This window comes from Hyperoodon ampullatus (assembly GCF_949752795.1).
Source record: "Hyperoodon ampullatus genome assembly, chromosome: 8".
NCBI classification, from domain to species: domain Eukaryota; kingdom Metazoa; phylum Chordata; class Mammalia; order Artiodactyla; family Ziphiidae; genus Hyperoodon; species Hyperoodon ampullatus.
Genome location: NC_136921.1, coordinates 29,496,335 through 29,513,329, shown reverse-complemented (window position 1 = coordinate 29,513,329; position 16,995 = coordinate 29,496,335). Strand labels below are relative to the sequence as shown.

At 38.4% G+C, this 16,995-nt stretch overlaps 1 protein-coding gene across 1 annotated transcript; it reads right to left on the bottom strand.

Moving 5' to 3' along the window:
- Positions 1-12,819: 12,819 nt before the first annotated feature.
- On the bottom strand, positions 12,820-13,509 carry LOC307057343 (ATP synthase F(0) complex subunit B1, mitochondrial-like; the record flags this gene model as incomplete). The annotated part of the gene is made up of 1 exon (XM_079710512.1): positions 12,820-13,509. The coding sequence occupies one exon, from the start codon at positions 13,507-13,509 to the stop codon at positions 12,820-12,822; it is 690 nt and encodes a 229-aa protein (XP_079566638.1).
- Between the last annotated feature and the right edge of the window lie 3,486 nt (positions 13,510-16,995).

The window sequence follows — 16,995 nt, the reverse complement described above, 5'->3', positions numbered from 1 at the left end:
TAGATCCCACATGCATGCCGCAACTAAGAGTTCGAATGCCACAACTAAGGACCCTGCCTGCTGCAACCAAGACCTGGTGCAACCAAATAAATAAGTAAATAAATATTTTAAAAATTAATTAATCATAAATTTTAAAAAGCAACTGGAATGAACTGAAAATGAAGGCAAAAGAATAAAGACGAACTGAAAGGGAATCCAAGATGTGCTGATGAGATAGGTGTTGAGCAAATTTATAGGCACCATTTTTCCAACAGCATTTGCTCACTGTGTCTCTGTGTCATGCTTCGGTAATTCTTGCAATATTTCATACTTTATTATACTTGTTATAGTGATCTGTGATATTTGATGTTATTATTATAATAGTTTTGGGGCACCACGAACCTCAACCATATAAGACAGCAAACTTAATCCATAAGTATTGTGTGTGTTCTGACTGCTTCACTGACCAGCCATTCCCCCATCTCTCTCCCTCTCCTGGGGCCTCCCTATTCCCTGAGAAATAACAATATTGAAATTAGGCCAATTAATAACCCTACAGTGGCCTCTAAGTTTTCAAGTTAAAGGAAGAGTTGCTGTCTCTCACTTTAAATCAAAAGCTAGAAACAAGCTTAGTGAGGAAGGCATGTCAAAAGCTGAGAGAGGCCAAGAAGCTAGGCCTCTTGCACCAGTTAGCCAAGTTGTGCAGGCAAAGGAAAAGTTCTTGAAGGAAGTGAAAAGTGCTATTCCAGTGAGCACCTGGGTGGTAAGAAAATGAAACAGCCTTATTGCTGGTGTAGAGAAAGTTTGAATGGTCTGGATAGAGGATCAAAGCAGCCACAACATTCCATAAACCAAAGCCTAATCCAGAGCATGGCCCTAACTCTCTTCAATTGTATAAAGGCTGAGAGAGGTGAGGGAGCTGCAGAAGTTGTTCATGAGGTTTAAGGAAAGAAGCTGTCTCCGTAACATGAAAGTGCAAGGTGAAGCAGCAAGTGCTGATGTAGAAGCTGCAGCAAGTTATCCAGGAGATCTAGCTACGATAATTAACGAAGGTGGCTACACTAAACCACAGATTTTTTGTGTGTATGGAACAGCCTTATATTGGAAGAAGATGACATCTAGAAGTTTCATATCAAGAGAGAAGTCAATATCTGGCTTCAAAGGACAGGCTGACACTCTTGTTAGGGGCTACTGCAGCTGATGACTTGAAGTTGAAGCCAATGCTCATTTACCATTTCGAAAATCCTAGGGTCCGTAAGAATGACGCTAAATCTACTCTGCCTGTGCTCTATAAATGGAACAGCAAAGCCTGGATGACAGCACATCTGTTTACAACATGGTTTACTAAATATTTTAAGCCCACTGTTGAGGCCTACTGCTCAGAAAAAAGATTCCTTTCAAATTATTATTGCTCATTGACAAAGTACCTGGTCACCCAAGAGCTCTGATGGGGATGTACAATGAGATTAATGATGTTTTCATGCCTGCTAACATAGCAGCCATTCTGCAGCCCATGGATCAAGGAGTAATTTCAACTTTCAGGTCTTATTTAAGAAATACATTTCATAAGGCTATAGCTGCCAGAGATAGTGATTCCTCTGATGGATCTTGGCAAAGTCAATTGAAAACCTTTTGGAAAGGCTTCACCATTCTAGAGGCCATGAAGGACATTAGTGATTCATAGGCAGAGGCCAAGATATCAACATTAGCAGGAGTTTGGAAGAAGTTGATTCCAACCCTCCTGGTTGACTTTGAGGGGTTCAAGACTTCAGTGGAGGAAGTAACCACAGATATGGTGGAAATAGCAAGAGAACTAGAATTAGAAGTGCAGCCTGAGGATGATACTGAATTGCTGCAATCTCATGATAAAACTTTAACGGCTGAGGAGTTGCTTCTGATAGATGAGCAAAGAAAGTAATTTCTTGAAGTGGAGTCAACTCCTGCCTGATGAAGATGCTGTGAAGATTGTTGAAATGACAACAAAAGATTTAGAATATTACATGAACTCAGTTGATAAAGCAGTGGTAGGGTTTGGGAGGATTGACTCAAATGTTGAAGTTCTACTATGGGTAAAATGCCATCAAACAGCACTGTGTGCTACAGAGAAATCATTCATGAAAGGAAGAGTCAATCGATGTGGCAAACATCCCTGTTGTCTTATTTTAAGAAACTGCCACAGCCAGCCCAGCCTTCAGTAACCATCACCCTGATGAGTCAGCAGCCGTCAGCACGAGGCAAGACCCTCCACAGGCAAAAAGATTACAACTTGCTGAAGGCTCAGATGATGGATATCATTTTTTTAGCAATAAAGTTTCTTTTTTTTTTTTTTTGGCCGCACTATGCACAGCACGCAGGGTTTTAGTTCCTGGACCAGGGATCAACACCGTGCCCCCTGCAGTGGAAGCACGGAGCCCTAACCACTGAAGCGCCAGGGAAGTCCAGCAATAAAGTTTTTTTAAATTAAGGTATGTACGTTGTTTTTTTAGACATAATGCTATTGCACATCAGTAGACTCCAGTGTCATGTAAACATAACTTTTATACGCACTGGGAAACCAGAAAATTCACGTGAATTGCTTTATTGCAGTACACGCACACCTTGGAGATACGGGTTCAGTGCCAGACCACCGCAGTAAAGCAGATATGAGTCATGCACTGTATACTCTTTAGAGATGAGGAAACCAAGGCCCAGAGTGATTCCAAAGGCCCAGTGGAAGGACTCCAAGGCTAGTTTCACCAGCTTCAAAACCCTTCCCCTCTCTCCTCCTGTCCTTTAGGCCAAGTGTAAATGGTTGCCCTGAGAACAGGCAGCCAGGGTCATCTCCCTTAGAGGACCTCAGTCTGGAGTCAGGGCCCAGACTGGGAAGCCCCTGCCCACCCTGAACCTGGGCAGGTAGGCATGCTGGCCTCTCCCTGCCAGTAAGTTGGCTACCTCTTGTCTGTGGTGCTGGGACTCCACCTTTCCCATCCACTGGCTGTCCACTCACCTTCCCCACAGAGTGGAGAACATGGGCAAAGGGAAGTGACACTGACCCCGCACACACCGTGTTTGACCCTCTCTGGTCATCAGCAGTAAGTTTTCCGGAAAAACGGGAGAGCTGTGGGCCAGAACTTTCCCTGAGGGGCTTCCTTGACTCATGGTTTGGTCGGGATGCCACCTGCAGACAAACCTCACTCACACGTACCCCGGGTCATGTTCACTCAGTAGTTCTCCAAGAGATCAGCCATTGAAAAGTCCTTAATAAAAAATGTTTTTAGAAGGAACATATGGAGAATCAAAAGGGGGCTAAGTATAAACCTGTATTTGCAGAACTGAAGCAGGAACACAGAAAAGCTGAACAGAAAGAGCTGGATGGAGAAGCTCTCTGCTAAAACGGGTTTTTCAGTGGGTGTGGGTGTGTGTTTTGCTGTATATGTGAATTTCTAGAACACTAGAGTTACCTATAATTTAAAAAAAATCAGCTTATGAGGCTAAAAGTAATTCTGATGCCAGTTGCATTATGGAAGTAGCTGAGTGCAGATGCACTAACTCTCATCAGAATAAACCCATGTGTTTGCATTTTACAGACTTCGAAATGGTCAAATAGAACAGAGACGTTTAAAATAGAAGTTTCAAATTTAAGACATTTTTAAAGTAGTTAAAGCAGCTCTAGGAAAAATGTTCTACATCATTAATGCTGAAATAAAAAAGAGGCAAACTTTGAAGTTAGGGCATAAGCAGGCATGAAAGAAATTCCCATGGTCTAAAAAAAGGTGAGGAAAGAATAAACAAGCAGGGACTTGCCTGGTGGTCCAGCGGTTAAGGCGCCGTGCTTTCTGTGCTTCCACTGCAGGGGGTGTGGGTTTGATTCCCTGGTCAGGGAACTATCCCACATTCTGCATGGTGTGGCAAAAAAAAAAAAAAAAAAAAACCAAATTTATCGAGCAGTACCATAAGGAAAATGGTTGGTGGACATTCTCTCATTTAATTTTCATAATATTGCAAGGTAAGGGGATTATTATCTCCTCTTAGTAAAAGAAAAATCTCAATATCAAAGGTCACACTCTAGCCCATGGCAAGCTTGGGGTCTAGATCTAGTTCAAATCCAGTTGTCTGTCTCCAGAGCTCCTTGGCCTTTCAAATACATCAGCCTTCTCACTGCACCGCTCCACGCCCCACACCAAAGTTTTCAACTAAAGTCTATTAGAGGATTTTTCTTCTTTCTTTGGGGAAAGCTATTTCCATGAAAGCATTTGGTGGTAAATTTTACTACAAAGAAATTGTCTCATAATATTTATTTGCATATTGTTTCCTTTTATTAGTTCAGTTGAACTTTTACATTATTTTGCATGTGTATTTCTCTGTACAGAGACCTTACATGTTTACACAGTATGATGTGATATAAATATTTTGCTCAGTTCCATCATTGTAATGCCAAATCTAACAGCAAAGCGTAGGTCCTGACTAGGCTCCCGCTGCTGCTTTCCTTTACTCAAATGTCATGGCCTTCTTTGAATAAGCAGATTAGCTTCTGATTGCAAGGCAGCCAGATAATGAGGAGAGTGGGAAAGACAGCCAGTACTGTCACTTGGCCCTCATAAAATGTTTGCATCAGAGGGCACTGGGCAGTTGATGGAACAGTAATTAAAGTGCCTTTCTACAGCACCCCATAAAAAGTGCTGGTCTATATAGCCAACTGGACAGTGGCAGAGGAAGTCTAGCTCCCTAAGAATTGTGTAAACAACTCACCTGGTCAGGAGACAACCCACTTTCCCACAAATACCCTAGAGCACTGGACTCCAAAGTGGGGGAGCCCAAAGGGAAATATCACTGAGCAAGAAGGAATGTTGGAACCGTTGGTTCTATAGATATTTTTAATCTCACCCTTTAAAATGTTAAGTTTCATGTGATAGCTTTATATGTATTTAATACATTCATATTATTGGACATATATAGACTTTATTAGTTAACAGACATATATTGGAAAGGCATGCTTAAAAATTGTTTGCCAACATGGGTGCCAAACCCAAAAAGCTTGGAGACTCTCTGCCTAGAGGAAGGTGAATGTCAGTGGAGGTGGTGGCAGTGAGAGCCCTCCCCCTAGGTTCCTAAGATCCAAAAGATAAACCAGAATTGCCCAGGTCTTGGCGCCAGAAGCAAGGTACAATTAGACCTCTCCCTGCTTTTCTTATCAGTGAGAATGACACCCTGTGAGATTGCCTGAGAAGCAAGTGGGTTGTGACGGTCACAGAACAGCCTTCTCCTTCCCTGAGCAGCCCCAGGTTGTGGCCTCCATGACTCAAAGAGACCAGCCTTCCTCCCAAAGTGATGAGCTCTGCTGGTTAAAGGAGCAAATGGCGAAAGACATTAAAAAGTTCAACATCACTTGTCCTAAAAGAAATGCACATTAAAACTGTTAGGAATACCTTATTCTTCAACCATCAGTTGCATAGATTTAAACAAACGTGTAGTTGGCCAGAGTAGAGAAACAGGTATTCTCTTATATACCAGTGGGTGTGTAAATTGGCAAAATCTTTCTGTAGGCAATTTGAAAACATTGGCCAAGGGCTTAAAAACTATAGATCTACCCACCCATCAACAACTCCTCTGGGTTATTTTTTTGAAGGAAATAATCACATTTGTATTGTTACATACAATACACACATAAAAGCTTGTTATTCAACCACTTACTCATTCTATGCACACTTATTGGTGTCTTTTATAAGGCAGACTCTGTGCTAGATGCTGCAACACAGCAAAGAATAAAATAGGGCTCCTTGCTCGCCTGGAGGTTACTGATAATCATTGCAGTGTTATTTATTACAGGGAAGAACCAGAAAGTAACAAAACGAGCAATATTAGTGTTTCTTTTTGCAGTTATGAATTACTGTGTAGCCATTATAAATTGTATTGTAGAATTCACTGGAAAATATTCACATGAGGTGGTTAAGTGGAAAGAAAGCAGTTAACAAAACTGTATATAATATAAGCCTCCTTGTGGCCTTGAGGGCTGAGAGAAACACCACAGCTCTGCCTAGCATTTGAGACAGATGTAACTTAGAACAAATAGACTTCTCTTTAGTGAGAAATAAAACTAGACAGAACAAAAAAGCATTGGGAAATATGCCCATCATTTCTTCTTCTTCATGAATGTTTTCTGAGGATGATTCTAGAAGGAACTAGAAATAACAGCACCATTGATAAAAGTTTCTGAGAGGCAGTAGGATACAGCTAAGGAACTACAGCCCAACTGAAAATAAGCACCTCATCCAATAATTTTTAAAAACCTCCAATATAATCAATAAAATGTCCCTAAGAGAAATGGGCTTGCTCATACATTGCTGATATACAGTGCCTTGTTATAAACTTTTGAGAAGGCAATTAGTGGTATCTATCAAAGTTCTTAATGTCACGACCATAACGTAGCAGTTTCACCTACAGGAGTATACCTATAGGAGTACTTATGCCTGCATTTAAAAATCTGAATAAGGAAATGAAAATTAACCAGCACATGCATAATGGGAGTCCCATAAGGAGAAAAGAGAGAAAAGAGGCAGAGAGAATATTTTGGAGAAATAATGGCCAAAAATTTCCCAAACTTGATGGAAAAGATAAATCTGCACATCCTAGAAACTCAACAAACTCCAGTGGGATCAACTCAAAGAGATCCACACTGAAATACACATAGTCAAGTTGTCTAAAGCCAAAGATGAAGAGAGAATCTTGAAAGTAACGAGAAAAATGACACATCATGTGCAAGAGAACCTTGGTGAAATTAATGGCTGACTTCTCATCTGAAATTATGGAGTACAGCAGTCAGTGGGATGACATATTTCAAGTGCTGAAACAGAAAAACAGAATTGCACATCCAGCAAAATATCCTTTCAAAATGAAGAAGACATTCAAATAAATATAAACAAAACCTGAGAGAATTTGTCACTAGTAGATCTGCCCTATAAGAAATAATAAAGGGAGTCCTTCAGACTACATGAAAAGACACTAGACAGTAATTGAATCCACATAAAAAGATAAAGATTTCACCCTTGACCATACTGAGTACCAAGAATATGGAGGAAAAGGCCAGACATACCACACATTTAGTGAAGCTCTACCAAGGACTTTCTACTTCTGCCTTCTAGATCAATAGCACGGTATAGGGAGGAACATTTGGTTTTTCTTATTGGTTCTCACTTCTGGGCTTCCCCTATTTTCTCAAGAATGCATCTACTCACACACAAAAAAGAATGAAGAACATGAGTAAATACAGCATAGGTGAATATAAATAACAGTATAAATGGGAGTTGTGTGTGTGTGTGTAACTCTTCCTATCTTATTTAAATGACAGCTGCATAAAGCAACAATTATAAAACTATGTTCATGAGCTTATAAAATATAAAGATGTCATTTATATGATAATAATACAAAAGAAGATGGAGCGAACAAAGCCATATTGGAACAAAGTTTCTGTATACTATTGAAATTAAGCTAGTGTTAATCCAAACTAGATTGTTTCCAGTTAAGATGCTAATTATAATCCCAAGGACAATCACTGAGAAAATAACTGAAAAATATATAGTAAAAAAAATGACAGGGGAATAAAACTGGTACACTAGAAAATATCTAACACAAAAGCAGGCAATAATTGAAGAATAGAGAAATAAAGATATGAACTGTATGAAAAACAAATAGTAAACATAGAATAAATGAAATAGAGAATAGAAAAACAAAATCAATGAAGCCAAAAATTGCTCTTCAGAAAGATCAAATTGATCAAAAGATCAATTGACAAACTTTTAGTTGGACTGACCAAGGAAAAAAGAAGAGAAGATGCAAATGAAGAAGGGGATATCACCACCAACCTTATAGAAATAAAAAGGATTATAAGGGAATACTATGAACAGCCAACAAACTAGGTAACTTAGATGAATTCCTAAGAAGACACAAACTGACTTAAGAAGAAATAGAAAACCTGAATAAACCTATAACAAGTAAAGACTTTGAATTAGTAATTTAAAAATTTCCCACAAAGAAAATCCCAGGCCCAGATTACTTCACTGATAATTTAAAGAAGAATTAATACTGGGCTTCCTTGGTGGCGCAGTGGTTCAGAGTCCACCTGCCAATGCAGGGGACATGGGTTCGTGCCCCGGTCCGGGAGGATCCCACATGCCGCGGAGCGGCTGGGCCCGTGAGCCGTGGCCACTGAGCCTGCGCGTCCGGAGCCTGTGCTCCGTGGCAGGAGAGGCCACAACAGTGAGAGGCCTGTGTACCGCAAAAATAAATAAATAAATAAAAGAATTAATACCAACCATTCACAAACTCTTTAAAAAAGTAGAATAGGAAGGAATACTTCCTCTTCATTCTATGAGGCCAGAATTACCTTGAGACCAAAACCAGACATCTTAAGAAGAGAAAACCACAGATTAATACCCCTCATAAATATAGATGCAAAAATTCTCAGTGAAATAAAAGATAAACAATTCCAGAAGTGCATAAGAAGGATTACACACTATGACCAAGTGGGATTTATACCAAGAATGCAAAGTTGGTTAAGATCCAAAAATAAATCAACTTAATACACCATGTTAATAGAGTAAAGGAAAAAAATATTATCCTCTCAATACACACAGAAAAAGCATTTGACAAAATTCAACACCTTTCTGTGATTTCAAAACAAAAAAAAGAACCAACAAACTAGAATAGAAGGGAAACTCTTCACCTAATACAAGGCATTTAAGAAAAACTCACAGGTAACACCATACTTAATGGCCAGAGACAATGCTGTCTCCCTTAGAGCAAAACAAAGATGTCTGCTCTCACCACTTCTGTTCTATATTGTACTGGAGGTTCCAGTCAAGACAAGAAGAAGAAAAGGCATTCAGATTGAAAAGGAAAACAAAACTATCTCTATTTGCAGATGACATGATCTTGTATATAGAAAATTCTAAAGAATCACACACACACTATTAGAACTAATAAATTCAGCAAGATCGCAGGATACAAAGACATTATACAAAAGACAAATGTATTTCTATACACTATCAATGAACAATCCAAATGAAATTAAGAAAGCTATTGTATTTTCAATAGCATCAAAAAGAATAAAATACTTCTGGATAAATTTAACAAAAGAAGTGTAAAATTTGTACACTGAAAACTGCAAAGTAGTATTTTGTACAAAGCTACAAAATAGTATTAGAAAGAAATTTAAAACTTAGGGAATTCCTTGGTGGTTCACTGGTTAGGACTCCACTTGGTGCTCTCACTGCCGAGGGCCTGGGTAACTAAAATTCCATGAGCCGCAAAGAGCAGCCAAAAAAAAAGAAATTTAAAACTTAAATAAATGGAAAGACATCCCATGTTTGTGGCTCACAAGACAGTATTATTAAAATGGCGATACTTCTCAAACTGATCTACAGATTCAATGCAATACCTATCAAAAATCCAAGCTGGACTTTTTGGAGAAATTGGCAAGTTGATTCTAAAATTCAAAAGGAAATGGAAGACACCTGTAATAGCTGAAACAATCTTGAAAAAGAACGAAGTTGGAGGACTCACAATCCTCAATATCAAAACTTACTACAAAGCTAGAATAATCAAGACTTTGTGGTACTGACACAAAGAGAGACATATATACCCATGGAATAGAATTGAAATTCCAAAAATGAACACTTATATTTATGGTAAACAGACTGTTGGCAAGGGTGTCAAGATAATTGGATGGGTGAATTAATAGTCTTTTCAACAAATGGTGCCAGAACAACTGGATATCCACATGCAAAAGAATGAAGTTGGATCTTTATCTTACAGCATACACAAAGATTAGCTCAAAATAGATCATAGACCAAAATGTTATAGCTAAAACTATAAAAATTTTAGAAGAAAACATAGGAATAAATCTTTGTAAACTTGGGTTAGGCAATGCCTTTTTAGATACAGCATCAAAAGCACAAGTAACAAAAGAAAAAATAGAAAATTGGACTTTTTCAAAATTAAAAAGGTTTGTGCTTCAAGTGACACCGCCAAGAAGTAAAAAGACAATCCATAGGAGAAAATATTTGCAAATCATTTATGATAAGAAAATTGTATTCAAAATAAATCAAGAGCACTTACAATTTAACAATGAAAAAGATAACCCAATTAAAAAATGTGCAAAGGATTTAAATAGATATTTGTCCAAAGATATACAAATGACCAATAAACACAAGAAACTATGCTCAGTATAATTGATCATTAGGGAATTGCAAATCAAAACCATAATATACCATTTCATATCCATTAGGATAGCTATAATAAAAATACAGACAATAACAAGAGTTGGAGAGGATGTGGAGAAACTGGAATCCTCATAAGTTGCTGTAGGAATGTAAAATGGTGCAGCCACTTTGGAAGACAGTTTGGTCGCTCCTCAAAATATTAAATACAGAGTTTCTGTATGATTCATCATTCCACTCCTAGATATATACCCAAGAGAAATGAAAACATATATCTACACAAAACTTGTACACAAATATTTATAATTGCACTATCGATAATAGCCAAAAGGTGGAAACAACTCAGATGTCCATCAACTGATGAATAGATAAAGAAAATATGGTGTATCTGTACAATGGAATATTATTCAACCATAAAAAATAATGAAATACTGATACATGTTACAACATGGATGAGCCTTGAAAACATGCTTGGTGAAAGAAGCCAGCCCCAAAAGACAGTAAGAGTGTATGTATATGTGACTGCATGTATTGTATGATACTATTTACAGTTGACCTTTGAACAACAAGGGTTTAAACTGTGTGGGTCCACTTATACATGGATTTTTTTTCAATAAATTCGTACTACAGTAATACACAATTTGCATTTGATTGAATCCAAGGTTGTGGAAACTTGGATATAGGGAGGGCTGGCTGCAAAGTTATACACGGATTTTCTACTGCAAGGAACGTAGGTGTCCCCAACCCCCATGATGTTCAAGAGTCAACTGTATATGAAATAACCAGAACAGGCAAATCTATAGAGACAGAAAATAGAATGGTGGCTTCTTAGAGCTGGGGAGGGTGGGGAATTGGGAGTTATTGCTAATGGGTATGGGCTTTCTTCGGGTGATGTTGAAAATATTCTAAAGTTAGGTTGTAGTAATGATTGCACAATTCTTTGAACATAATAAAAACTACTGAGTTTTACACTTTAATTGCGTAAATTTTATAGTATATGAATTATATCTCAAGAAAGCTGTTTTTAAAGAGTGAGTTTGCCTTTACAGCTAATAATTAAGCAAATTAATGTATTAGTGTAATTTTAGGACAATGTGATCATTTCCTTATGAATTTTATGGATGTTGTAGGAACTAGGCTTCAGAGTTTTTCATTGTAAAAAGAATTACTAAAGTTTTTATTCTATTTCTTCATTGAGGAATTATCTCTACTTCTTCATTTTACCTTAAGGAGCAATATTAATTATTAAAATCTTGATCTTTCCCCTTTTCCCTCCTCCCTAAGAAACTGCAATAATAGGTAGCTAAATTATTAAGGCAGTAATAACCAGAAAAATATCTGCTAAAGCAATGAGTTTCAGACATTTTTTACTACAGCTCACATTGAGAAATATTTTATTTTGCCTCCTAGTACATGCCAGTATATAAGTAACTTAAATAGAATTTTCATGAATCAATATTTACCCACTACCATGTATAACACCCTCTAATAGTTTTTCCTATTCTATTTTATTTCATTTTTGGAAATGCTGGTAGTGACTCAGTAAATTGATTTTTATGAACCACTAATGGGCCCCCAAAAGTGGGTCTGAATCATAATTAGTCCACTTGCTATCAGAAAGTGTGGATTCAGCTTTTTGTTTTAGGGAAAAAAAAATTTGGAAAAAATTATCAAAAATAAGTGTATATATGTTCATTAATGTTTTTATGGAAAACAATCTGATGGTACAGTAGGCTGGCCAGGCAAATTAAATGGTCTAGGAATACAGATAGATCATAAGAAAATGTATCTGAACAGAGGCAGGAATAGGGCTCCATGTGGATGCTTGTTTATTGAGATAGATGAGAAATAAAATGGGTGAAGAAGGTTAAAAAAAAAAAAAAGAAGAAGCACACTGTGGGGACTTACCTGGCAGTTCAGTGGTTAAGACTCCACGCTTCCACTGTAGGGGGCGCAGGTTCCATGCCTGGTGGGGGAACTAAGATCCCACAAGCCACACAGCCAAAAACAAAAAAGAAGCACACTGAGAAGAGATTAGAGTAACTCCAAGAAAAGCTATATAGCTGTATGCCAAATTTCTGATTACCTTATCACCTTCCTCTTACTCAATCAAGCTTTACATGCTGATTTTCTAATGCAATAATTCAGTCACACTGGATTAACCTGAAGTTTGATTTGGAGGGCTGACAACCCAATCTTGTTTTTTTTGTTTTATTTTGTTTTGTTTTTGTTTCAACGGTCACTTTATTGCAAGATGGTTGAATTAATTCAAATTTAAACTATAACTTGATAATTTTTAGTCAGGTACCAAATTTTATTCAAAGCAAACTGCTTATTCAAAAGTGATCATGGAACAACTCAAAATGCAGAGCAAGAAGGATGAGAGAAACATCTTACTGGCCAATCGATTGTTTTAATTCTCTCATTATATGAAACTCAGACTTTTCATTTTTAGGAAAAGGAAACTAACTTCAGTAGAGAGCAATACAGAAAGACTTTGTCACATAGACTAATTTCCATTTAGTCAGTCAACTGTTTCTAGCTGTCTCAATTGGGACAGATGCATTTATAGAACTGGCTGTGCTTGAGCCTTCTTTGCAAGCAGCTTTAGGTCTGCAATGCACTTGGCAATTGTCTTCTTCTCCTGCTACACAGAGATGCTCTGTACCACATTCTTCTCCACCCAGTTTATCACGTGCGCTTGTTCCTTTTGACGCATCATATTCTGCACAGAGATGTGATAGTCCAGGCGATTCTTTACCTCCTTGTATGCGCTATGCAGCCATTCCCAGTAAGTAACCTCCAAGGCCATGGCAGTGTTATTCCTCTGGACATCAAAAAGGTAATGGAACTTTTGAACCAGTGCCTGCTGTGACTTCTCCAGATCAACTGCATCCTGGATTTGTTTGATGGAAGCCTGTTTAACTTCTTCGAGCTGGGCAGTTTTTTGTTCATTGAGTTTATCAGCAAATTCCCCAATAGAGGCACCATATATTTTAATTACATAGACAAGAACCCCTGTTGTTGATATGGCAGAGAAGGTCTCTGCAGTTATCACATATATTTCTTTGGAGAATAAGTATAAGATAAGCCCAGTTCTGAGCACATAGGGTCCTGTTACACCAGTTTTAGGATAAAGGAACTGGAAAAATTCTTCAGGGATCAGCCCCAAACGAACTTTTCCTCCATATTCAGGAAGAGATGGTACAGGGGCAAGACTTGGCTGCCCTTTGTGAAAGATCCTTGTTGCCTGCAATACCCCTGGGCCAAGGAGGGCTACATTCTTCAGAGAGGGGGCAGCTGCAGTGGCGGCAGAAAGCACCACCTGGGACAGCATTGTCAGGTAGCGTCCACACAACAGTCCACACTGGGTCTTCACGCCCCAGTGACTGCGACAGGAGACTCTGTCAGGGGCAGAAACAAGGTGGTCCCAGTCTCATTTTGATGACATTTTGGACTTGAAGCTAGTAGAGATCTCCCTTTTGTATAACTTAGCTCAGCCTTGAAAAATTATACCAGCAATAATAGCATCATCATTTTACAATGAAAGTCGAATTGGAATGTGAATAAAAGTGCCACTGGCCAAGGGCCCCTATCCACTAATTATGTCTTATTTGAAAATCTGACCCAAGTATCTGACAATGAAAGAGGATATCTTTCATCTTGCCATTATTTTTCACAGTTATGCCATCTGGTTCATATAACCAGAAGAAAACTTGGTACCTATATCCAATGAGAGTGACTGTCAGTTCTCAAAACATCTTATTTTCTCTTCCTGAGAATAAGTGACAGCTGATCTCAAGGTATAAGTACTTATCATGTAAAACAAGGGACTTGGGGTGAGGGGATTTTTATTAAGAAAATAGGGTTGGAAGAGCATTTTGGTGTCAACAGATATTTCTAACTATGTTCTAGCAGTATAACCTAATTTATATTTCTTTGTGTTTGTCTCTGAATTTTCAGTTCAGTTTAACAAACACTTTTTGAGCACCTGCTATATGAAGTGGAATGAGCCAAACACTAAATGAATATACCAAGTTGTATTAGTCAGCGAAATGGCTCTAGCTCTGTAAGAAAGAAAACATTGGATTTCAGTGGCTTAATCCCATGGAAGTTAATTTTACCCTCACTTAATAACTCAGTGATGCTGTTTTAGGTCAGCAGGCAACTTTCTTCCACCTGATGATCCAGGGATTTGTGTTCCACCTATCTTGAGTTCCTGCTATGCTCTACGGTACCAAAATCTTTGGCTTCAAGCTGCGTAAGAGGAGGAAGAGTGAAGAAGGCAGGCACACTTCTTTTTTCTTTTTTTTTAATTCTTTTCTAAAAATTCTTTTCCATTATGGTTTATCATAGGATACTGAATACAGTTCTCTGTGCTATACAGTAGGACCTTGTTGTTTATCCATTGTATATATGTAAAAGCTTACACCTCTTAACCCCAACCTCCCACTCCATCCCTCCCCCAACCCCTCCCCCTTGGCAACCAGCAGTCTGTTCTCTGTGTCTGTGATTCTGTTTCTGTTTCATATATAGGTTCATTTGTGTCATATTTTAGACTCCACATATAAGTGATATCATATAGTATTTGTCTTTCTCTTTCTGATTTACTTCACTTAGTATGATAATCTCTAGTTGCATGCATGTTGCTGCAAATGGCATTATTTTGTTCTTTCTTATGGCTATTCCATTATGTGTGTGTGTGTGTGTGTGTGTGTGTGTGTGTGTGTGTGTGTGTGTGTGTGTATATATATATATATATACCACATCTTCTTTATCCATTCATCTGTCGTTGGATATTTAGGTTGTTTCTTTGTCTTGACTATTGTGAATAGTGCTGCTGTGAACATAAGGGTGCATGCATCTTTTTGAATTATAGCTCTATTTTTAGTTTTCTGAGGAACCTCCATACTGTTTTCCATAGTGGCTGCACCAACTTACATTCCCACCAACAGTGTAGGGAGATTCAGTTTTCCCCACACCCTCTCCAGCATTTGTCATCTGTAGACTTTTTGATGATGGCCATTCTGACCAGTGTGAGGTGGTACCTCACTGTAGCTTTGTTTCGCATTTCTCTAATAGTTAGCGACGTTAAGCATCTTTTCACGCAGGCACACTTAAAACTCCCAGCCCAGAAGTGACACCTGTCACTTCCACTTACATTCAACCAGTAAGAACAAGTCATTCAGGCACCCCTGGCTGTACAATGGTGACCACTGTAGTCCCTGATTGGGTAGCCACTTTCCTGTGACAAGTTTACACTCGGGAAGGAAGGGAACAAGTTAAAGGTCTCCGTCATTCAGATTGTGTAAGATGTAGCTTCTTCTACCTTCAAAGAACCTTCCTCGGAGTAGAGAAAAAGGTCGACAAGGTATCATGGAGGTGACGTTTGAGAAGATGATTCTTGATTGACAGAACTGCCAGATAGCGTTGGTAAGGGGCATTCTAGATGAAGTGACTGGCACTAACAAAGCATGGAGGGGGGGAGAGAATGTTGAGTAACTAGTTTTCCTGGAACAAAGCTTAGCAAAGGAGAGAGATAAGCTTAAAATGTTGGTTAGGTCAACGTTATGTGAGGCCTTGAATGTTGGGAGAAAGAGTTTGAATTCTGCTTCCATTATCATGATTATCATGCATTTTTAACACAAGGGCCCCAGAACAATGGTAGCATTAATCCTTGATGAATAACAGTCACAGTCCAGACAATACATTCAGTATGAAGGGATTTCGTTTTTTCAGATGGTAACACTAATGACAGCATTGTATTGCATTCACAGGCTGTAATAGATTCCAACATTTTGCATTTGTTTCCATGTGTCTTGGTGTTTACGAAATACAATCCAAACATTTCCACTTCACTCTTGCTCCTTCTCCCAGGCTTATCTCACATAGTTATCTAGAGATGCCAGGGGTAGCCTTACACACTGATAGCACATACTGGCCGTGCCTCCCCTCAGGTATGGCAGAGGACCTTCCCAGGGCTGGGAACTCTGAATGCCGACACCAAACACTGCACGTTCCAAAAATGTGACCGCCCCTCCCCTTCCACCAATGGCTCAGTTACAATATTAAGGTCAAAAGTGGTGTGTAACTTATACTGAACATTTAATGGGCATAAATGTTTGTTTTTAAAAATTCAGGTGCAAAGAGACGGGAGGGGCACATACAACAGCATTGGGGAGCCTTAGGAAAGTAGTAACTGGACTAGAAGTTAAACTTTTTCTGAAAGTGTTTAGGTTTCTGACTCTAGCGTTCTGTGAATTGTGACTCTGATGTACAGCCCTCCAAATCAACAGTGGCTTTAAAATATACCCAAGTTGAACATTTAAAAAATTCTGATTGCAGGTAGGATCTGACTGTCTGCATTGTGCTGCATATATCAGTGTATTTGTTGCCTTCCCTTTTTGAAATAGGGTAGGAAGGAAAGAGACGAATTAACAAATAGATTACAGAGAGATGCTGCCTTCGTCTCTCCCACGGAAATCTTATTTGAGGCTGTTTGACCCGCCTTACCAGGTACTTTCTGGTTCTTTCAATTCCATTTAATATAATGCAGTTTTGCAAACAGTTTTTAAGCCACCGTTATCTTGGTTTAAAATAGTCTAAATAAGTATGATATAAACTAGAGTTTAGTTGTATAGAGCTCTTAATATTATGTACTTAATCTTTTTTGCTTCATAAAATGAGACAATTATAAGCAATTGTTTTCACAATATTTTTAAAAATCACATTCATAGCCATTTTCCCCCACTATAAAATTAGCCAAAAAATTTAAAAGATAATATTTGAAGTTGATGAGGATACTGTGACATGAACATTTTCA